The 25,221-nt window shown below is 34.2% G+C and overlaps 1 protein-coding gene across 1 annotated transcript; it reads right to left on the reverse strand.

Moving 5' to 3' along the window:
• Window positions 1-142: 142 nt before the first annotated feature.
• Window positions 143-24,361, reverse strand: BACE2 (Beta-secretase 2). Its single transcript, XM_051218603.1, has 7 exons — window positions 23,993-24,361; window positions 19,896-20,094; window positions 16,703-17,049; window positions 11,247-11,483; window positions 7,843-8,193; window positions 2,624-2,773; window positions 143-902 (listed from the first exon to the last, which is right to left on the reverse strand). Exons 1-7 carry the CDS (start codon window positions 24,233-24,235, stop codon window positions 597-599), a joined length of 1,833 nt encoding a protein of 610 aa, XP_051075430.1. The 5' UTR covers window positions 24,236-24,361; the 3' UTR covers window positions 143-596.
• Between the last annotated feature and the right edge of the window lie 860 nt (window positions 24,362-25,221).

Here is a 25,221-nt window from a genome sequence, read left to right on the forward strand (position 1 = left end):
GGTGTGGGATCGTGGATGCGCGCTGCTGAGGAGTCCCATACTAGGACGAAACGGCCGTCCAGTGCTTCCAGGTTTCCCATGGTGGTCTAGCTTGAATTGACTCATGATTTCAATCTGTGAAATTTCTAAAATCTCCACAAAACCCATTCTGATAATTCTATATTATACTAAAAATATACTATTGAATAAAGCTAATAATAATAATAATGACCGATAGATGAAGAAAAAACAAAGTAAGATATTTACATATTATCAAAAATAATGTAAATTAGTAGCTTTTTAGTGAATAAGAACACGAGTGAGGACAATCCAATATGTCCGAACATAAAATTACAGAACATCATACTCAAATCTGAGAATCATGCAGTAAATACTTCATTTGCAAAACATCAGTCAATTTTCTCAAACTTGATTATTCCTTCCACTGATATCAGTTTGTCGTCTCAGATTTCATTGTTTCTGCCTTTGTCATAACAATCCTCTTCCGTTCTCAATCTTTTCTTTTCAATCTTCTACTGAAATACATTCTGTACATACTAACTATCACTATATACTACTTATATAGATATAAGTATATAAGTAGTTCATTGCATAGTTTAACAAATATATTTGACTTTTAATGAAATAAATAAAGGAATTAAGATAAAATTGACTAATGAAGATAACCAGAATATTCTAGAATATAATTTTTTGAAATATAATAATTGTATAGATTTTGTTGGTCTATAAACAGCACAATCTAATGGTGATAAATAATTATGAATATTGATAGATTTATGATAAGTTTTTGTGAATAAAATAAATTTATATGTTTTATTCCATTGTTTGAATCCATTCACTTTAGATATAGATTGACTTGGATTATTTGTATATGAATTGCATGGGGAATTAGTAAATCCAATCTAGAAATATACAAGATTAAGTTATGGATACTATAAAAAGAAAGTCAGTTAGTAACAACGTAGAACTTTCATAATTGATTGATCACTGGGTGACGATTAATGTCATGCATGTCTAGTCCTTATTAATGCACCTTGCTGACGAGTGTCAAGTAGCACGAAACCCGTGTCCAGGGTTTCGTGTCGACTACCTACAACTACCATCTAATCTCAACGTAGAACTTTGTACGTACGTACATTAGTTCGAATTGCCATACCATATTAGCATACAAATACTATACAAAAGTGAACATGTATATTATGTGAGTAATGACTTATGAAATAATATTATAACTTTGGTTGTATTACTATTATATGAAGTTTATGACAGAATAAATGTCGTTGTCCTTTAAACCATTGAAATTACTACAATATCCATAAAAACCCATTTCCGATAGTAATCAGCATATGCTCATTATTTACTAGCTTCAAGAAGTATTTCCTGGAGTTTTATTGAGAAGTAGTGATCAGTGGAGTTCAACCGGGTCTGTTGTCAGATGGTAACTCACTGAAGACACTGGTGGATGTGTGGTTCAATTTCGTGGATTAGTTGAAGTAGGATTCCGGCTGGCTAAGTGGTCTAGAAGTTAAGCGTTGACGTGCGAAACTGATAGATCCTGGGTCCAAATCTCGCGAAACGGGATTGTGAATACACACTGCTGAGGAGTCACACAACAGAATGAAACGGCCGTACAGTGCTTTGAGGTTTTCCATGGTGGTCTAGTTTCAATTGACTCATGAATTCAACCATTAAAATGTAAAATCATTTTAAAAAATCACCCATATTAGCTATAGTGTTCTCTATCATGAGGGAAGGTTATTGACTTGTAAAGAGTTTTACAATCTAAGATTAAGTTTTTGTAGTTCATGTCTTTACACTTTGCTTAAAATCTAACACAGAAATAAATTAAAAGAAATTATTTTCAATATTATAAACCAGGTCTTATCCTAGTACAAATTAGTTTACTGCATTGGTTAAATTTTATAACATTTAACAATAAATAGATCGTATTCTCCGCAAACGTTTGTAGTTATCGTCACTCAATACCTTAGTAGATAACTTGCTAGCGTTCGAAGTAATGGGTACTAACTTCTAATCTCTGTGCAAGTATAAACATTACAGTATGAGTCCAAAACGGAATAAAACATTTGTCCTGAAATCCATCCCTACCTATCCTGTAATATATAGTTGATTTGTCACAATTGATTGATCACTGGGTGATGATCAATGTCATAGGTGTCAAGTCCTTCTTAGTGCAGATCGAATGCTATCAGCCAAGTTGCAATGTGGCCACTAGTCTAAGTTACTTGATACTGCGGTCGGTCACGGCCCGGATAGCTCAGTGGTAACGTCTCTGGCTGTGAAGCTGTGTGATATGGGATCGAGTCCGTCAGGAAGCACCAGTTCCCTCAAGATTAAGGGTACACCTTGTTGACGAGTGCCAAGTAGCTCGAAACCAGGGTCCAGGGTTTCCTGTTGACTACCTCCAGCCACCATCTTATAGTTGATTTTTAGCTGAAATCATTATTAAAACATCCACCAAATTAGCAGATATATCTCGACAGAGACTGGATCAAATTGTCTTAAATAATATCGACCAGACATAGTTAAACTAGTTAAACATGTAGTAATAAGTTATTCCTGATTGATTTAAAAATTATAAACAAGTGATTAATCAAAATACCCGCATATTTTCTTGATCAAATATAGTATAGTATGCTTCGAGAAATACTGAACCCAATATTGTATTTCTATGAGTTGGTTGTATAGCAAAAGCAAAACAATCTCTACTTTGGTTATTTTGGTTTATTCGACCAAGATACCTAACATATTGCTGAAATTTAAAAAAAGAAACATGCATATCATGAATATGAAAGCTAAAAATGATACAAAATATGAAGTAAAATTAGGTCTACAATCTAATTGGATTTAGTTTCATTATATGGAGATTCTATTTGATTTATTATTTCAATTTATGCATTGATTAGAGAGTTGGATGGAGAATGCTCGTGAGCGGCCTATACTCCTTCACGAGGAGTAACAGGTGTAAGTAAGTAAGTAACTGACTGGAGAGTACTATCATTAACATCAATGATTCTATTCTTTTGTTACGTAAGTGAAAAATTTTGTTTATCTATGTACATAGAATACATGGAATAGTGACTTGAAATACTTAAATTATTTTCTTAGTTCTATATCGTTTATAACTGATTGATTTTAATTGAATAGTTGTGTTTAATTACTTCTCTTTATTAAATAGTCATTGATAGTTGTTTAAAGTTTTATGAAAAAGTTATGAAGCGAATAAAATTAACAGGAAATAGATTAGATAAGCCCCCAAATACCCTAGTACAGCCGAGGGTGAGGAGAGTCGGCTGTCCATCTCGAAATGCTCTCACATGGCCACGTGCATACAACCACTACCAGGGAAGTCCCACTCACTGTCTTCTCGTGGCATTACTGTTGTTTACGAAGTTGAGAGGACGAAAAGCGAATGTCCGGCTCTCTAACCGAGTTGACGGATACGGAGGGTTCACCTAGGGGAGTTGGAAAACCCTGATTCCAAACCAATGGTGCACATGGGCTCCAGTATCCTGAGGGAACAAATGGCGTATGGACCCGATCGCTGGTCACGGCTACCATGGAACTGCATCTCCTAACGTTTCTCCACTGCCTTGTGGACCAGACCTTTAGGTCAAAGGCTCTGGGTGTGGCCCCCTAAGAAAACCACCTGCTTCGGTCTAGGCACTCGGGCAGTATCACAGTCCATGCACAAGTCAAGTGATTAGTGTGGTGCATATTTATTCGGTGCCTCTTTGTGCCAATATTTATGTGTTCAAATAAATAAATGGATAAGCTATTATGACTTAAGAGAAAGTGAATTATACATATATAGGAAATGAAGTTGAAAAAAAATTAATGTTTATTCTTAAATGCCTATTCTTTATATATATTTTTTTATTGGTTATATAAGTAAATTTGCAAAGTCCTATGACATAAGAATATGTTCATGTTCTTAATAAACTGATCTATTATTTATAATGAACATAAGTTAATCACTACCTATTTTGTTGCATAAAGGAAGTTATAACAATCACAGGTTTAAGGTCAAAAAGAACCAATCAACATCGAGGTGTACAGGAAAAGCTGTGAACCACATGTGGAGAAATCCAAACACTTCGCTTCTACCTGAATTTTGTGCAGATGATGTCGTTCAGAAGAACGATGAATGCTGCACGACAAAACCATCCAACTTAAAACCTCAACATTATGGAATGTAGACTTTTGTTATTCAACTACTTATCACAAGAAGAAGAATAATGATCCATAACATTAAATACATATTACTAAATTCTTTGTTAGAATAAACTTTGCCATTTGAATAGTGTGAGGATGGCTCACAGATGAACTCGAGGAAGCTCTATAAAGCTCAAAATGAGACGAAGACAGTTCACCCAATCGTCTTTTCAAAGAGTATTCCAGAATCTCGACGTGTAGCTTCCCTATTGGACAAATGCTAAAAACCACTGAGGATTAAATGACTATAATGATGACTTCGCTTTTGCTAAAATCTATAAGTACCTAAGAATTTTGTATCATATTTAATACTATATGAAATAACATTCCTTTTCACGTATTTTCTGTCTTCTCATTTTACGAGTTGGTAGATTCTAGCATTCGAGTACTCAAGCAGTACACGGTATATAAAAAATCTAAGCTCTAAATATAACAAACTGGTTTACCAAACGATTCAAATATACAACTGATCATAAAAATACAATAAGCGAGACTATAATTTATGGACGAACCAGTACTTAGTGGAGTACCTCAATGTCCTGTCCTAGGCCCTTTACTTTTCATACCGTATGTAAATGATCTCCCAAGTATAGTACAGTCCCCACTGTTATTATACGCTGACGATGTAAAAATCTGGTAATTAATGACGGGAAACGCAGATGCATGCTCATTTCAGGCAAACTTAAATAATGTGATTAACTGGTCTAAAGAGTGGCTGATGCCTATCAACGCGGCAAAGTGTGTCTACATGCACTTTGGGGATACAAAGGTTAATAGGTACAGCATAGAGGAAGTGCCATTACCCGTGGTCAGGTCACATAATTATCTTGGGGTGATAGTGAGTCATGGTCTTAAGACCACGGCCCATTGCCTGCAGGTCGCAGCTAACGGGTCTAGAACCCTCTCGGCTTTAAAAAGGACACTCACTAAGTTAGATACAGCCATGTTAGCTGCAGTATACACAACCTTAGTGAGACCTAAGCTTGAGAAATGTGTTCAGGCTGCAAACCCCTGTTTAGAAAATGACTCGGATATCCTAGAAAAATTACAGAGGGCAGCTACCCGCGCAATTCCAGAACTCTGGGATTTACCATACAAAGAGCAACTTGAAAAGCTAAACCTCTTTACTCTGTCCTATCGTGGCTTTAACTTGGAATCCTGAAGGGAAGCGGAAAAGAGGAAGGCCAAACAACAAATAGAAGCAGATATTAAAAAGATGACTAACAGCTGGAAAGGATTGCCCAAGATAGGGTTGGCTGGCGAACGCTGGTGTGTGACCTATTCTCCTCCATGAGGAGTAACAGCCGTAAGTATGTAGTCGCAGACTAAGGGGAGATCTAATTTTGATGTATAGAATACTAAGAAATTATTTCGAACCTAACATATTCTTTCTTTTTTCTTCCACTAGATCGGGACATCTCAGAGGACATAGCAGGCGAGTATAACAGCCAAGAACGAACAAAATACCTGTGGCATACAGGTTTTCACAGCAAGTCATCAATACTTGGAGCTTGTTATTCGAAGCAGTGGTATCCGCAATTTCAATTGACTTATTCAAGAGAAGACTGGATACTCATAGAAGCATACTAGGAAAGGCCGTAGGCCTTCTGTTATTATAACACAAATCTGAATCATATATAAGATAACAGGTCTCGAATTTTGGCTCAAAATTCACTCATTCATTCAGATAAATAGAGTTTTGGCATTATAGCTGATGTCAGTTCGTGATTAAAAAAAACCGTAAATCTCATTTCTAACCATAATCATCAAATGTAAATCATAATTCTAATTTCTCATACAGGTTTATAACCTTCATTTAGTCCTATTTATTAGGTTGACACTCACAAGATCAGTCTGGCATCACTCAAAGGTCATCCATAAATTATAGTCTAACCATATAACATTGTTAAAATAAGAACAATACATATAATCGAACAATTATTTTCAATTAGATCGTCATCAGGCTTTACTCTAATATATATGAATATTTATATGAAAATGTTAAACCAATCAAGGTCAATAATCACAATGAAATAGAATAGGTTACCACACATAATAAGTTAAAATACAAGTTGATAGTAGGAAGACAGATATACTGATAGTAGTAGGAATAATAAAATAAGATAACAAAAGTCTTATCAATAGTTAAACGTTGGAAATAGAAGGTCAAACAAACGTGGGTAAATAGACTTGGAATAGTCATCACAAAACATTAAAATCATTACGTAATAAGAAGTGTGTAAATAACTAGATAGTGAAGAATACAAAGAGGCGGAAAATTACAAACAAATACTAGATGTGAAAATAAGGTTAATGATAACAAAAATAGAATAAAATAAATAAATAATGATAATAATAAAATTTAAAATAAAAATTAAAATAAAAATTGTTAGTTAAGTTATAACTGGCCATGGAAGGGATAGGGGAGTCACGTATTTCTTCTGTACACATAAATTGGGGTTATATGTACGAATTCCAATGACTTCAGCTATATGTAGGATGCGGGAACGAACTCCGTTGGGAAATGATGGAGGTATACGATAGATCACTCTAAATGATTTCGATTTATCTACAGCATGACCGCTATCAATAAGATGTGCCAAGATAGAACTGCGAATTGTTTTTATCTGGCCCTTTATGTACCAAGTTGGTAGATGTTCACTCATTCTAGTGATACTCTGAAATATAGGTTAACGAAAGTAATCAGCAGGGCATTCTACGCAGCTAATCTTGCGTTGACCTTCTCTAGTCGACCAGCGATGTCTACTCAAACGAAGGATAAGTTACGTGAGTTGGCCTCCTCAATGTACATATTTACAAATTCAGCTGCTCCTATGGAGATAGCTATATCGGGCGTACTACCAGGCAACTTGACCTCTTACCCCATTTCCAGTGTAGTTGACCTTTTATTTTTATATATATATAAGTGTTCTTAACATGTATATAGTGTGTGATCACTCATTGTTTAAAATGTACTGCGCTAATATATCATCATCACATAGTTCTGATAATCTTCGTCTTCTTAAATTACACTAACGAAATTTTTTATCAAAGGGACTTGTAGTGTCAGTCACTATTTTAAGCCCATATATCTTATTCTAGCTTTCGGACATTTCATTCTATTCATTCTACTTGAGTCATATTTTGACCTTGTCAATTATTTGCTTATCAGTCTTGACTGTTTTTATATAAGCGTAATGTGTGTACATTTCATATTCCATGACTCATCACATGTCTGTAGCTTTTGTCTGCCTATAAATATTGATTAACGCCTGACTAAAAATGAGTTGGCTTATCAGCCATCTCCACTGCGCATCATTTTTACTTGGATTCACCATGTGCTTGCTTGCTGTACGCTTGCGAATTTTTATTAATTATTAACAATAAATTATCTCTACGACTGGTATTCAGGCTTCTGAATAATCTCGAATAAATCCATAATTCTACCAGGAGATTAAGCCTACCTTAAATACTCAGTTTACGGGATATTATTTATTGCAGTCAGATATTGAGTACATTAGCCTCAACAGACTAATTGTTTTAAATTATTAAAATAATTTATTACAATATATATATATATATATATATATAATAAATTAAATTTACCTGAGGTGATAGTAGTAAAGATACTACTTGATTATTTATATTTATACTTGATATTAATTGAAATTCAATCATTGGAAATAATTGATAAAATTTTTGTAATATTTCATTATTATGATCACCATTATGATTACCGTTATGATTAGTATTATGATTATGATTGTTATTACTATGGATAGGTAAACAATAAGCATTTTTACCAAGCCAAAATAATTTCTTATTCATTATATTTATATAATTTTTATTATTCATTATGTATTTCATGAATAGAATATTAATGAATTGTTGAAAAATTTTCATTGGTAAATAAATATTCGTTGTTCCACTATCAATGATTGTTTTATGTAAATTTAACTAAATAAAATAAATAATAATAATAATAATTAATATTATTATGATAACATGAAACAATGAAAAAGAAATTATGTCCACAACAAGTCTATTTATGTTTAATTTTGAAAATGATCAGAAACATCAATTTCGTGCAATCTCACGGGACGCGAAATCTTGGATGCGCACTGCTGAGGAGTCCCACACTAGGACGAAACGGTCATCCAATGCTTCCAGATTTTCCATGATGGTCTAGTTTCAATTCACTCATGAATTCAACTATTAAAATTATTTCAATAGCTGAAATAATGAGTCCATTGAAGCTAGACTATCATGGAAAACTTGGAAGTATTGGAAGGCTATTTCGTCATAGTGTAAGACTCCTCAGTAGTACGTATCCACGATCTCAATGGAGGTGGTTACTTCGCCAAAAATCTAATTCTGTCTCATGGTCCACCTAGGCGGTGTGCCTAAAGGACCACCTTCGCTATCCCGTCATTTTCTGTGCTGAGAATTCTATATTGTACCAAAATATAATATTGAATAAAGCCATTAATAATAGTAATAAATCACACCGCTCGAGATTCGAACCTAGGATCTATCAACCTCACGCGTGAACGCTTAACCTATAGATCACTTAGCCAGCCGGCATCCAACGTGTTATATTCTAGTGAAGATTAAATTACGAGTAACTTCTGAGACCAATTAATGGACTAATATTATTTATGTATTCTTATGGTATAACTATTCAGTAATTAGATTGTGTATATTCATCTTATCATAAGCTTCATTTTGACCTATAAATTATTATTATACGATTTACTGTTCTTAAATTATGTTCAGTTTATAGACTGCCGTCTCTCGCGTCCACAGCCACTTTTTGGCTTTGTTGTGTATAAATGTTCTTTCCTGTTTTATGGTGCGTTGCGGTCTGTTTAGTTGATATATAAACCCAGTATGTCCGAAATAAATGATTCGCATAGTGGGAGCTGTATTGGTGTTCTGGATTCAACTGGACAGGCTAGGCGAGCAAGGGACAAGTAAGGACGCTAGGCTGCTCATACCGGTCGAAAGTCATTGGTTTAGCACAGTGTGAAGATCGTATAAACCGTATTTCGATTAGCGGATAAATCACGTCATAACTAGTGGCCATAAAGACATAACACAACGATGTTAATGTCTAACTTCAACTAATCCACGAAATTGAACCACACATCCACCAGTGTCTTCAGTGAGTTACTATCTGACAACAGACCCGGTTGAACTCCACTGATCACTACTTCTCAATAGAACTTCAGGATTTACCTCTCGAGTATATGCTGAATAATATCAGAAATGGGTTTTTGTGGATATTATAGTAAATTTAATAGTTGAGTTCATCAGTCAATTGAAAATAATATTTTATTTTCAAATGATAAACTATGATTAATGAATCTCACTTATATTAACTAGTCATTAACAATGATAACAAGTAATTATGGACTGGTTGGCTTTTTTTTTCTTTTTTTAGCAAGGTTGTTTTCTACAGGATGGGGTTGTTGACCTCATACCTAACCCTCCTCCTTTACCGGGGCATTGGATCGGTGGTGATCCTAGAAGAGCTAAAGGTAGACTTAAGTATTTAGGGAGCTTTATCAACAACAACAACAACAAAATTGAGTGAATTTAGAAAATAACTTCATAGAATGTTAACTCAGTCCTTTTAAGGTATTTTTCTCATTGTGAAACTAAAAATATTTGTATTTATTCTCACATAAAAAAACGAAGATGAAAACGGTTATGAAACTCCAGAATTGAATAAAACACTTATCTAATGTACTCTGGTTTACACTATTTCTTTAGTTGATGTCAATCAGTGATGAAACTTAACTTCAATTTAGAAAATGAATAGTACTATTAATATTTTAATTCTCAATTATATAACTGGACAATAATAACATTTTACTAAATTTACTAAATGGATAATTCTGATTCAGTCTAAACATAAAGTATAAACTCCTTCAATATTTCAAATACCATAACACGAAACTTTAATCAAGCAGGGCTTCCCGTTGGTTGGACCTTTGAGCGACGTCAGACTGACCTTGAGAATGTCCACCTACTAACTAGGGCTAAATGAAGGTTCTAAAGAAGTTTGAAAAATAAGGATTATGATTTGCAGCTGATGGTTTGGATTAGGTATTAGATTCATGGTTTTCATCACGAACTGACATCAGCTAAAATGCCAAAACACTATTTAGACAAATGGGTGAATGAATTTTGCACCAAAATCCAAGATCTGTTATCCTAAATCTGAATGGTTCGTTCATAAATTATAGTCTCGCCGTTGTTAGTTCTTTTAACCCTTTTTGCTCTTCAAATACAAGAAATTTATTGAAAATAAACATGAAATGTACTACAGAGGTTGGCCCTAGGTCAAGCCCGCATCGATTATACTAGCCTCTGAATAGATCAATTTATTCATTCTTCTGAAGTCATATTATTACCCTGTCACTTATTCGGTTATCAACCTTGACTGTTTTTATGTAAGCATATCCGTATGCACTTCTTTTTTTACTGATCATATGTCTGTAACTTACTTTTAGTCTGACTAGAAATATCCAGTTTTTACTTCTCTTTCCGATTAACAATTGTTTGAAATAGACTTATTAAATTCAGTTATTCACTAATGCAATCCAAGTCGATAATTATATACGAGAGTAGCCAAGATGTATATTTTGACAGCAATCATTCGATAACGATCATCCGTCTGATCTAACTAGAGTTAAATGTAGGGTCAGTAAAGTACCATAGAAAAGTTTGCTATTCATTTTCATGTTTATGATTATTATAATTGAGAAACCAAGTTCATTGACTATAAGATTCTGTATCCTTATGATGTAATTGTAACCAAATACATATTCGTATACTTTGATTTCAGTGATATATTCATATTATAGTGGTTACCAGTAACAAAGTACATAAACAACATTCTTTAACAACCAATTCATTATATCGTTTGTGTAAACTATGGATTTCAATTAGGCATATCTAAGTTATTATGAATTATTTCATTGAAAACATGAACTTGAATTTACCTCTTTACAATTGTCTACTATACTGTATTCATTAATCAAAAGATTGGTCAGAATTATTTCATAATACCATGCTTTTCGAATAGGTGTGTAATAAACTGTTGATGGGTTAAAGCTTGGAATTCTCGGTGATGACATATTACTAGTAATATAAGTAGACGGCCAGAGGAGATTTAAATCTGTTCGACCAATGATTAGTTTGCCTGACATCTTTCGTGAATTCATATCTGGATCGTTGAACTACACGTAAGAAAGAAAAAACATATTAAAATATATTTAGTAATGTAAGTTAGTTGGTAGAATTTGATCAAAACCAAGATCTAAGCCAATATCACACTGGTTACTACACATTAATCACTCAGCGTATAAATCACATTTCTACTTAAAGTTTGTTGCAACGTGAATGATTGAGGGGTTAGGTTTCTGAATATGATAATGGATGATTTTGATTCAGTCTAAACATGAAGTATACACTCCTTCAATATTTCAAATACCATAACACGAATCTTTAATGAAGCAGGTCTTCGCGTTGGTTACGTGCAACTGCCTAAAGTATCTAGTTATTAAGGTGTCAAATCACATAACTTAAACGTTTGAAACTTTTTGTTAGCTTCAGACAATCAACAATATAACTACATCGAATACATTGTACAGGTACCTGTGTAATTCTAATCATATAAATTTGAATTTTTTGAACTTGACGTCATAGCACCACTAAGTCGATCAAAAGATCTGTATCTAATATTGTTGTAAGTTGGGCTAAATTGTTACAAATAGTATAGAAACCCTAATTCTTTATATAAATATCCTGTGAATGATCAAAAAGCCACAGATATAAAATATATGACAAGCCCTTTCAGTCATGTACACACGTAAACTATAGTACTATGAACAGATAAAAAGTGTTTCAAACAAATGTCATCACAATAACATTGATCATATACTATAGTCTAGGCATTTAATCAGCTATTAACCTACCTGTATGTATAAATGAATGAGTGTCTATTATTTATTCTTATCTATCTGTCTCCTTATAGATCAAAGTCGGTTAAAAACTTGTACATATGATTATATTCAAACAACCTTCTTCATACTCTTTTGCCTTAAGACAGTTTAAAATACTTTACGGATCAACTAGAATTTTTATAAGCAAAGATGGATAGTGGCAAGCAATGGAATCTAGGACGCGCGTTTCGTCCTGTTTGGGACTCGTTAGCTGGATGTACCTGCATCTCAGAGTTGATATGCACTCTGGGACTCGAACCCAGTACCATCCGCTTCAAACGCCATCGCGTTATCCACTTAGCTACTGAGTCCTGATGGCCACTTGCTTGTGCAATGGGGTGAAGTTTAATTCACTTAATATTGTTTTATTTGAATCTTCCCATTGACGTTTTAGGACTGAAATTGATCAGTCTCTTATTGGCATATGTGCATACTGTGCGTATGCCTCGATATTGCCTTAATTTACAAGCATTATAAGCAATAAGAGACTGATCAATTTCAGTCCTAAAACATCAATGGGAAGATTCAAGTGAAAACAATATCAAGTGAATTCAACTAGAATCTGTTTAATTTATGTAGATCTGTTGACTGTATTTATTATCTAATCTGATAAACACAAATTTTTAATAATTTCCAGATCTGAATAATTATTAAAACATAGATTTTACTTATATCATTGATTTTACACACATGTTAGGAGGTGAAGAGTCTAGTTGTGTTCAGTTCCAAGTAGTTAACACATCTCTTTGACAAAGTAACTAATTAATTTAGGATTATGGCGAGACTATAATTTATGGACGAACTAATCAGGTATGAGATAACAGGTCTCGAATTTTGGCGCGAAATCCACTTATCCGTTTGGCTAAATAGAGTCCTGACATCATAACTGATGTCAGTTCATCATGAAAACCCTAAATCTAATTCTTAACCTTGACCATCAACTGTAAATCATAATTCGAATTCCTCACATTAATTTATAACCCTCATTTAGTCCTAGTTATCAGGTAGACACTCGCAAGATCAATCTGGTATCGTTCAAAGGTCATCCATAAATTATACTTACTTACTTACGCTTGTTACTCCTAATGGAGCATAGGCCATCGACCACCATTCTCTAACCCACTCTAGCCTGGACCTTCCCTTCTAGTTCCATCCAATTCTTGTTCATTTTTCTCATGTCTATCTCCATTTCCCGGCGTAATGTGTTCATTGGTCTTCCTCTTTTCCTTTGGCCTTGAGGATTCCATGTGAGGGCTTGTCTTGTGACGCAGTTGGGTGCTTCCCTCAATGTGTGTTTTATCCACTAATCTCTTGAATTGTTGGTGGGCCAACATCGATTGGGAGGTCCGTGAGTGTTGCTTCTATATTGGGTGGGTTCAGTAGGGCTGGTCGATTCAAGAGTTCTTTGAAGTGTTCTACCCACCTGTTTCATCGTTCTTCAATATTGTTGATTACCTTGCCTTCCTTACTTTTTACTGGTCGTTCTGGTTTGCGGTAATCTCCAGAGTTTCTTTGTCGCGTCATACAGTTGTCTCATGTTTTTTTCTCCTGCAGCTTTTTCCTCCGTCATTGCTAAATTTTCCACATAATTACATTTGTCAGTTCTGATACTCCTTCTCACGTGATTGTTTACTTCTATGTATTCAGCTTGTGCCTTGGCTTTTTCTGCTCTTGTTCGGCTAGTATTGATTGTTGCCTTCTTGTTCCTCCTTTCTTGAATCTTATCCAGTGTATCAGCAGTGATCCATTCCTTGTGATGGTGCTTCTTGTGACCCAGGACCTCATGACATGTTGAAGTGATTGCCTTTTTAATCCCCTTCCAGTTGCTCTCCATAGTAGTTCCTTCTCCATTGAGTAGATCATGAAAGGCCCTGAACTTATTGCTGAGGACTATCTTGAATTTGTTGAATTTGTCAGTATCCTGAAGAAAGGCCGTATTGAATTTTTGTGATGTTGTCTGCTTCGTTGTGCAGTGCTTCTTGAGTTTCAATTTCATCTTGCCAATCAGCAAGTGGTGATCTGATGCTATATCAGCTACTCTCTTGGTTCTCACATCTTCTATTGTCCTCCTGAACTTTTTGTTGATGCAGATATAGTCGATTTGGTTTTGCGTGGTGTGATCCGGTGAAGTCTATGTGGTTTTGTTAATGCGTTTATGTGGGAATATAGTTCCGCCTATGACCAGTTTATTGAAGGCAGATAGGTTTGCAAATCTCTCACCATTTTCGTTCCTTTCTCCCAGTCCGTGTCGTCCCACAATGTCTTCATATCCGGTGTTGTCCATTTCAACCTTGGCATTGAAATCTCCCATCAGTATGGTCAGGTCCTTTGTTGGACACTTCTCGACGATTGACTGCAGCCTATCGTAGAATTGATCTTTGGCGTCTTCATTGTAGTCGTTGGTAGGAGCATAGCATTGGATGACGTTTACTGAAATGCCCTCTTTCTTTGTTTTGAAGAAGGCTTTGATGATCCTTGGTCCATGAGCTTCCCATCCTATAAGTTCATTTTATGCTTTTTTGGACAGCATCAATGCAACTCCTTGTGTATGTGGGGCATTTTCTTAATCATGGCCGGAGTATAACAGAAGCTCCCCTGAAGCTGGTCGTTGTTGTCCAACTTGCGTCCAATGTGTTTCACTGATCCCAAGCACCTCTAGGTTGTATTGCCTCATTTCTGCAGCAATTTGGAAGGCTCTACCGGTGTCCCACAATGTACGAACATTCCATGGACCTAAATAAATGGTTGCTCTGGTTGTCAGAAGGGGCATCGGCCTCGTAACTCCCGAAGGAATTCGGCTTTCATCATGAGGCATCATAGTTCTCCTAAATGAAGACCTTCTAACTCCCAGGGCAGTGTTTAAAAGGTTTAAATAATTTTTCTGGTTGGCGTTTTTTTTAGCGAGTTAGCTTTTTACGGGATGGAGACGCTAACCCCATGCCCAACCCTCCTCCTTTATCCGGTCTTGGGACCAGCAGTAGCCCACGGAGGGACTCCAGGCGGAGTTATAGAACATTATATACGTTTTTTTAGAAATATCAATCATAGGTTAACATTTCTTGGCACTTTTTAAATAGTAGATGAACTAGTTTTAACATCTCAACACATTATCTAACTAATTAGTTGATCTGTAATTTAAAATAAGTTTGAGCACGCAATGTATGATCTACAAAATTTGTACTTTAATTATTTCCAAAATTGCTTTGAATCATAATAAACAAACTGTAAGTTTAAATTCATTTTGTATTATTTATTTAAATCTTTCCATTGATATTTAGGACTGCAGTTGATCAGTCTCTTATTGGCATATGTGCATCCTGTATGGATTTCCTCGATATTGTCTTAAGTCACGAGGATTCTAAGTAAAGATAGATGGTACATCCAGCTGACGAATCTTAAAAAGGACGAAACATGCTCCCCAGATTCTACTGCTAGCCACTGTCTATCTTTTGTTTACATTGTAATTTTGTTTTCTTCGCTAGTGCTTATTCATTTGGGATCATTTTAATGACACATTGAATGTTGTGAGTTACTTTTATTCGATTGTACTTCATATGAACTTAAGAAGTCATTTGTAAATCCATACAAACATTGAAAGTTTTTGAGCTTTAAAGCTTGAACACTATTTATATGTAGATTACTTATTAATGATTCATAATTCCAACTTAGAATTTAAGTGACGAAATTTCAGTTAACAGATTATTTTCATGTAATAACTGGTGTCAGCCGCATCCCCAATAAAATGCTGGGAGCATTAGATCGACTGTATGTTTTACTTTGAAGTCCAAATATTTTGGTTTCACTTTACTTCAAAATCTATGAGTTGGGAACATGTAGCTTAGCTTAACTTCGTTGATCAATCACCTTGGTAAGTGTTAATATATAAATCTCTAACAATACTTGAATTCAGAAGGCAATAAAGAGAGGTTATTACAATTTATCAGTGGGTAGCACATAACAACGTTATAAAGCACGTTTATTGAATTTGAAGCAGAGATATGAATTTGTGTGTGAACAAATACAGAGGCAAATTTGTATTCCAGTCGAATAAGGGTGCAGTAAGGAAAAGCAAAGGCAAATAATAGGATTTGAGCACTTATATATCCATGGTAAAGAGAATCACTTATCGAGCAATATTCAAGCTATCAACATTTAAGTCAGAGTGATACTTACGTAGGCTGTCACATGTGATCAAGTGTATAAGCTTATACAGACATGATACCGATCATAACAGTACAAAGAAATATGCGAATTGTTACTGTCCAAATAACATTGTCATTAAATAAGTTAATAAAAAGGGTTTGACAAAGGCCAACCCTAATCGTAATCGATTGTAGGAAAGTTACTATCATTCGATGATACCTTAAACTCAAACTGATCTTTACACCCTTTTGAGTAAATAAAAAATTTTTTAAAAAAAACAATGACAAAAATTCAATAAATCAATAATTTACCATGGTAGTTCCACATAATAATAATCCAAATTGTTTATGAATTTTCCATATTGAATTTAATTGATCTAAATAAGTGAATTGATTTTTATTATTCATAATTTGATTCATGAATTGATTTTTCCAATCAATCAATAAATTGATTTGATCATTATTATGATGTTTTATTGATTTTGGTTTAATATAAATTGAATTAAATCCTAATCCAATAATTCCATACCATGTAATATTAGTATGTGATAGAAATACTTTAGTTGAATTAAAAATTAAACTAAATGACATATGAATTCTATTATTATTATTATTATTATTATTATTATTCATTGGATAACGATTGATCATTGTTGTATCTAGGATGAAATAAAGGAATGAATGTGAATGAAAAGTTAGTCTATGATAAGTGTAATAAAATAATTTAAAAAAGTTTTTTTTCAGTTTTTGATTGAGATCATAAATTGAAAATCTGAAGGTACTGGATGGTGTTTTCGTCTTAGTATGAGATTCCTTAGCAGTGCACATTATTATTATTATTATTATTATTATTATCAGCTTTATTCAATATTATTATTTTGGTACAATATAGAATTCTCAGCGTAAAGTATTTCAACAAGTTTCCGTTTCTTTCTTCTTCGTCGGTCCTGGCGATAAATATTGAGTGATCTCCAGTTAGATGTTAGCAGTTCAGTAAATGAACATCTGAATAATGTGCATTCTTTTCGCTGTATATTGCCAGCAACCACATTGGCTCTAATTGAGTTTTTTGTAACTTTGACAACGAAAGGTTGTACACTTTTCAGAAACCCAACAGAATAGGTTGTGCGATTAATAAACATAATGATATATTAAAACAAATAAAAATAGATAACTTGTTGAAATATCTGGATGGCAGGAACAGGTAGCCCAGATGCTTAAGCAGGCCGCCGTTATTTATTCACCCAGGATCTTTGGTCTGACGCGAGAATTATTTATTTATTTATTTGAACATATAAATATTGGTACAAGAGGGCACCAAATATATATGCGCCACACCAGATTTGTGTGTGTGTGGGCTGTGATACTGCCCGGGTGCCCAGACCGAAATAGGTGGTTTACTTAGGGGGTCACTCCAAGTCTTTGACCTAAAGGTCTGACCCACAAGGCAGTGGAGTATCGTGAGGAGATGCAGTCCCATGGTAGCCGATGACCAAGAAATTGGTTCATATACCATTTGTTCCCTCAGTATACTGTAGCCCATATGCACCATTGGTTTGGGATCCGGTTAAAGCGCTGGACATTCGCTTTTCGTCCTCTCATTTTCGTAAACAACACCCCCGCCACGAGAAGACTGAGTAGAACTTCCCTGGCAGAGGCTGTATACGCGTGGCCATGTGAGAGGATTTAGAGAGGGAGGGCGGACCCACCCCACTCTCGGCCGTACCAGGGCATTTGGGGGCAGGCGCGAGAATGCTTAACTTCTAGACCACAGAGTCGGTATCTAATGGTATTAATGTCTAACTTCAACTAATCCATGAAATTACACGACCATCTTCCCTTATCTGAGGTAGATATGGGTTAGCTGCATGAACATTTTACAATAATTTAAAGAGGATGAATGATTTTCAAAAAAAAGATAGAATTGTGAAATTTAATACTAAACAGCATATAATTCACTATTGCCTTATAGCCATTAAATTATTATATGATATGATGAAGCGTAATCTAATGAAAGATATACTCATAAATTTTTATTTCATTGTCAAGGTAACAGCTGCACATAATCTGGAACTAGGCATATGAGTATAGATACAGTTTCAAAGATAGCTATGATGATCATCTTTTTGAATAATTTAATACTTTTGAATTATGCTTCGTAATATATGATATTAGCTGCTACTCGATGACATAGTAGGATATGTCAGTTTTAAATAAGGCCAGTTAATGCCCAAATACTCCAGTAACAATATCTCCCCAACATTAATTGAAAGTATTGTTATTCTCATGACTGAAAATACATTTTGCTGACCAGTACCAACTAGCAATAACATTAGGTCACTCGAAGTTTTCAGGTGATTGTCTCTAACCGTTTAACACTGAAGCAAAGTCCACCCCATGACATACAATATAGTGTTTCTACGGTAATAAATAGTTGGAGGAGATTGGTATAAAGCCTTCTTTGACCTAATATGAGTGCTAATTGCGACTCATCAGAAAGATATGTTTGAAATATTAATGAAACTGTTGCGTCTTGTTGAATAGAAACTCGTATAATCCAATGTCACAGTCTGAGATATTACAGTCAAACTATTCGATGGTCACATCTCTGAATATTGATTTCTATTGAAGATTTCAGGAACAAATAGTTTAATTCCGAATAACGAATTCCGCTAATTAATATTCTATCAAAATCTGTGCGATTTTGATACAAAAAAAGTTATACATGAATACTTCAACAGATTTAGCTTAAATCATAAGATAATAAACGATTTTGAAATAAACTTATGGGGGTCATTAAAGGATAACCGTGTTACTCGTAAAATAATTGTATGAAGTTTAAGCGCTTGCTTCCAAATGACTATCTATTATATGTTATATGTCGGCAAATTGCAAGTTTGTCTAAATATTTTAGGTTAAAAATGTTCAAATGTCAACAAAAGAATATGGTGGTATAGGAGTAGGTTGGAAGAAAGCTAGGGGCGGCCAGAACAAAACATGGCATAAATTCATGAAGTCACTGACAAGTGAACTAAACCATGTTGGTAGGTGTATACTACTTGGTTGTGATTCGCGAGATGATAGTAACCGATGGTCAGAGACCCTGAATGACATGGCTCACAATCGTTTGCAATGGCGCAGGTGCATCCACTCCTTGTGTTCTCCCAAATTCTAATCTTCAGAATTCTTCATGTCCCTTTCCTTTTTCTCTTTCCAAATTTATTTCACTGGATTATACTCCTTGAATAACATCTTCAAACCCTAATGTTTCCAATTATTGCCTATACTTTTACTACCTCTACCACTACGGGATTTGAATCGACAATTATATCTCTGTGTGCTAATGTGTTATGGCAACTTGAACTGATGTACATACGTGCAAATTTCTACGTTGTTGCTGACTGACTGAAAGTATTAGTTCATTATACATTAACAGTATTACTTGTAAATTTTTAGAAAAAAAAACATTTTTAATTGTTTTTCCTTACAAAAATCAATTGCATACCTTGTTTATTTGTAAAATCAAATTCATCTTGACAATAAATACCAGACCAATAACCTTTCAAATAATGTACATGTTGAATTAAATGGTCACTACATCTTAATGTAGATGATTTGGTAGATTCGAACCAATTGTCAACATTTGTTAAATTTCTACCAGCAATTGCTAAGTTACTACTACCAGTATCAACAAGTAAGTGTATCTGCAAAAATAAATAAAACTGATAACAGTTCAGAAATCAATATATATATTATTGTCAACGATATTAATTTACCGTCAAAAGAATCGTCTAGGATCCATACAATAGGCTAACTAGGTGGTTTACAGTAAATTTTGGAATGATTATTTTAATCAATTGATATCAGAACCAGAATCATTGAATTGAATCCTTGAATACTCAGTTAACGTGTTATAATATCAACCATCCGAATTTTGAAGCATAAGCCATTGTATAATATGCTGATTAAAGTGAAACACGAATCTTTTAAGTTTGACCTTATATACGATTTTAGTCAGTCACTGATAAGGAGTTTCGAACTTGGGATTAAACTCTTTCTAGTATATTTTATTGCCAATGATTCCACAGTTGATGTTAGTACATGAGAATAATAGAGAGTAGTCTGTTGGGAAAACAGACCAGTATTGCATCATGAAAAAAGCGATCTAGTATTAGAAAGAACTTTCTAACTAGTCTCAATTGTAATGAAAAATGGTAAAATGAAAACAATTTTTAGATGAGAAGTATGAGAGTTCACTGCATTAGTCAAATGATAATAATGACTTGCTACTAACTACTACAATTTTGAATGAAATGAAAAGCAAAATAATACAATGGAATGAATATGTCACACATAAATAGGGAGTAAGAGTTAGATTGTTTCATTGTTAAAGCCTCTATCTTACACACATTTTTAATCCAGACTTGCTATGTTGAAGCGATTACGAGTTCACTTAGTCTGCGAATAGAACAAAGATTTGTGACCAAAGACCAATAAACTAGCTATTCTATTGCGTCTCAGCCCCGCAAACTAGAGACAGAAGTCGAAGTCCGAACAGGGAAGTATACTCCGCAAAACGCAAGAACCACGAGCGATAACAACAGACACAAATCAAAATGTATATATACAGCACAAAACCGTCCTTGGGAAGCATTACGAAATAGCATACTAAAAGACATAACGGACCAGTAGCGTTTAAGATTCCCCCAAGTCGGAAATACGACATGAAGGTTTGAAGAGCTCTTTTGGCGCGAAAACAAAGAAATTCAAAATTTCAGAATAAAATTATAGAATTAAGACCAAATCCAAGTGAGTTCTGGGGATCTAACGTCCCCAACAATACTCCATCTATAAGCAATCGTTCCCCCTAGTAGGTAATTTTCAAAGATAATTCTAGTTCATTTTCATGAGATCTTAAGGAAAGGATTTATTAATTAACTTGCATTTTCTACTTTTCATGACCAGCTAAAGTAGTACTCACTGACATACATAGAAAGAGCATGGATTTCGAAACTAATGAAATCTTCTCTATCAATACCCATTCACTAATAATTTTAGCGATCAAGCATTCTAAAGAACTAGTCCATCTTTAACATGGTAAGGAATCAGATGTCAGTATACGGTTGTGGAGATTATTAAGTTGTTAAACCCTGGGCTCTAGTCCCGCGAAAGGGTTCGTGGATGCGCGCTGTTGAGGAGTCCCATAATAGGACGAAATGGCCGTCCAGTGCTTCCGGGTTTTCAAAGTTGGTCTAACATCAATCGGTTCATGAATCAAATGTTAACTGGTAAAGATAATCTGAAGCTAAATAGAATAAAATTTATTTCTCATAGTTCTTGACAATCAATGTACCCTAACTGATGCCATTCTATGAAGAAAGCTTCTTATTATTCTAAGCAATCAGCATTTTATAATGAAAGAAAATTTTATGTATATATGAATTTGATATCATTGATCTAATGCAATGTGAACATTCTAACTGAATAAATGAATATCAAGAAATAGAACAAACATTCAACAAAATGACAGTAGTTTCATAGAGTAAGTTAGATACATTGATAAACTAAAATATTCTAAACAGGAACAATTATAAGCAAAAATAGATAGTGGCTAGCAGCGGAATATATGACTCGCGTTTCGTCTTATTTGGGACTCGTCAACTGAATCAACATCAACTCTGCGATTCATGTACATCCAGCTTCCTAAATAACAATGGGAAGATACAAGTAAAACAACACCAAGTAAATTCAAGCTCCACCCCATTGGGCAAGCAGGTGGCTATCAAGACTCAGTAGCTAAGTGTATAACGCGATGGCCTTTGAAGCGAACGGTAATGCGTTCAATCCCCAAAGTGAACGTCAACTTTGAGATGCAGATACATCCAGCTGACGAGTCCCAAATAATAAGAAACGCTCGTCCTGGATTCCACTGCTGGCCACTATCCATCTTTGCTTTAAAAGCTTGTGACTTAAGGTTATATCAAGGCGATCCTCACAGGATACACATATGCTAACATGAGACTGATCAATTGCAGTCCTAAATAACAATGGGAAGATACAAGTAAAGCAACACTAAGTGAATCTAGAAACAATTATATATACGAATATTCGTCAATATTACAACGAATAGTTTAATAAAAAATTGGGCGTTAACTATAGAGAAGTCATTATGTGTAAAATATTATATTTGAAATGATCTCAGTGATTGAAATTTAAAAGAATTCCAATGTTTCGTCCGGCAAACTTGTCTGAACTTCTTCAGGGTAATAATCGAAATCATCAAAGAAATATATAACGTTTAACAATCAAATCAAATCAATATTGTGCTAATCCAATCGTATTTAAATGTTCACCTCAGTAAATAGAATCGTGAACATTTCACATGATTCGTATTTAACTGACTCATGTTATTCGATTTACTAGAATCAACATTCAAATATGTCTGGATTAGCACAATGTAGATTTGGTGTGATTTAATTGTTAAAATGCTATATCATCATTCTTTGATGATTTTGATTTCGATTATTATTATCCTGAAGAAGTTCAGACAAGTTTGCTGGACGAAACATTTGAATTATATTTAAATTTCAATTACTGAGATTATTTCAAATGTAATTTTTCACTTACATAAGAAACCATCATAATCATACATTATTGATAATAACGTAATTTAACTGAGAGGTTATTCATTAACCTATAGAATTAAGATTTAATTATCAGGCTTTTAATTATTTTTTAATAGTTAAGATCATGAGTCAATTGAAGCTATACCACAATAGAAAACCTGAAAGCATTGGAAGGCCGTTTCATCCTACTGTGGGACTCCTCACTAATGAGTCTCTAAGAGGCATTTCCTGAAGTTCTAGTGAGAAGCAGTGGCCAGTAGAGTTCAACCGGGTCTGTTGTGAGATAGTAACTCACTGAAAACAATGATGGATGTGTTACTCAATTTCGTGGATTGATTGAAGTTAGACATTAACACCACTGGATGCCAGCTAAGTGGTCTATAAGCTAAGTCCTTGCGCGCGAGAGTGATAGGTCCTGGGTTAGAACCTCATGAGGCAGGATTGTGGATGAGCACTATTGAAAAGTCTCACAATGGGACGAAATGGCTGTCCAGTCCTTCCAGATTTCCCATAGTAGTCTAGTTTCAATTAACTCATGATCTCAACTATTAAAAAATTACTATAATATCCATAAAACCCTTTTTTGATTTTTATTAATTTATATTATAAAAATTGATGATTATAATATAACTTACTTTTGATGGAGTTTTGTTCTCTGAGCTGGATGGTTTGGTCGTGGACCTTTCATCGTTCTTCTGAACAACATCATCAGCACAAACTTCAAATAGAAGTCTTCATGGAGAAAATATAGTTGTTCTCTAGTAGAATCCTGCCTTTTGGCGAAATTTTCCCATTTTCGAACAACGAGAAGCGTATTACGCTCATACGATTTTGAGACGATGAAGTTTGTGCTGATGATATCGTTCAGAAGAGCGATGAAAGCTCCACGACCAAACCATCCAGCTCAGAGAACAAAACTCCATTAAAATCATCTACCTGAACTACAAATCTTCTCCATCATCTCAATATAACTTACTTTTTGATTTGGTTTACCAATATAAACTGTCATATAATATCCTTGTCCAGGTATACCAGAAAGATTATAAATAATAGATGAAGATGATGACGTAGAAGAAGAAGAAGAAGAAGAAGAAGAAGAAGAAGAAGAAGAAGAAGGTAGAAATATAGTTTCAACAATATGATTTAATTCAATTAGTTGATAACATATAATGATGTAATACAATTTGATGATTCGAATTAATCTTAATAGTCCGTTCATTATTATTATTATTATTATTACTATTATTAGTATTATTATATCTGTTTCTACTGGTTAACTGATCGGTGATCTATGCTCCATTGAGAGTGATAGGCGTAAATAAGTAAGTAAGTAATTATTATATTCATCATAAAATTGTAGCTTGTTAAATAAATAATCTAAAATCTAGAAAAAAAGAGGAAAAAAGAAAAAAAGAAAACACATTTGACTCTTATGGTACATTTGTGCACTTAAATATACCATTACTTTGAAAGAAAAAGAGAAAAAAGAAAAGAGGGAAAAAGAAAAAGAATTTAATTCATGCACTTCGTTTTCTTTTTTAAATTTTAAGAAAATAATTTTTTTAAAGTGTAATCTTATTCAATAATATTACTTAATATAATGTTCAATGATGGACAGCTCAGAACCAATGAGACGATTTGAACTTCGTAGATGACCTAACTCTTCTATCGTATACACATGAACAAATGCAGATGTAGACAACTCGTGTAGCAGTATAAGCTACTGCATCAGTAGGCTTCAACATACACAAAGGGAAAACCAAGGTCCTCAAATACAACACAGAGAACAGCAGTTCAATCACACTTCATGGTGAAACTCTGGAAGATGTGGAATCCTTCACATACCTGGTTAGCGCCGTCGATGAACGAGGAGGATCAGATGAAGACATAAAGGTGAGGATTGGCAAAGCAAAGGCCATATTCCTACAATTGAAGAATATATGGAAATCAAAACAACTTTCAACCAATATCAAAGTCACAATCTTCAATACGAACCTCAAGACAATTCTACCGTACGGAGCTGAAACTTGGAGAACTACTACAACTATTATCAAGAAGGTAAAATTATATATAAATAGTTGTCTACGCAAGATAGTCAACATCCATTGACCAGATACCATCAGCGACAGTCATATGTAGGAGAAAACAAACCAGGTTCCAGTTGAGGAGGTAATTAGGAAAAGATGCTAGAAGTGGATAGGACAT

Source organism: Schistosoma haematobium, chromosome 1 (genome assembly GCF_000699445.3).
Source record: "Schistosoma haematobium chromosome 1, whole genome shotgun sequence".
Classification (NCBI taxonomy): Eukaryota; Metazoa; Platyhelminthes; class Trematoda; order Strigeidida; family Schistosomatidae; genus Schistosoma; species Schistosoma haematobium.

Coding starts and splice junctions, on each gene's coding strand:
- BACE2 (XM_051218603.1), bottom strand. CDS start 24,235: ATGAACGGACTATTAAGATTAATTCGAATCATCAAATTGTATTACATC. Junction 8,194..11,246: donor TAGTAGACAATTGTAAAGAG/GTAAATTCAAGT, acceptor TATTTTATTTAG/TTAAATTTACATAAAACAAT. Junction 903..2,623: donor TTGATCAAGAAAATATGCGG/GTATTTTGATTA, acceptor GTATATTTCTAG/ATTGGATTTACTAATTCCCC.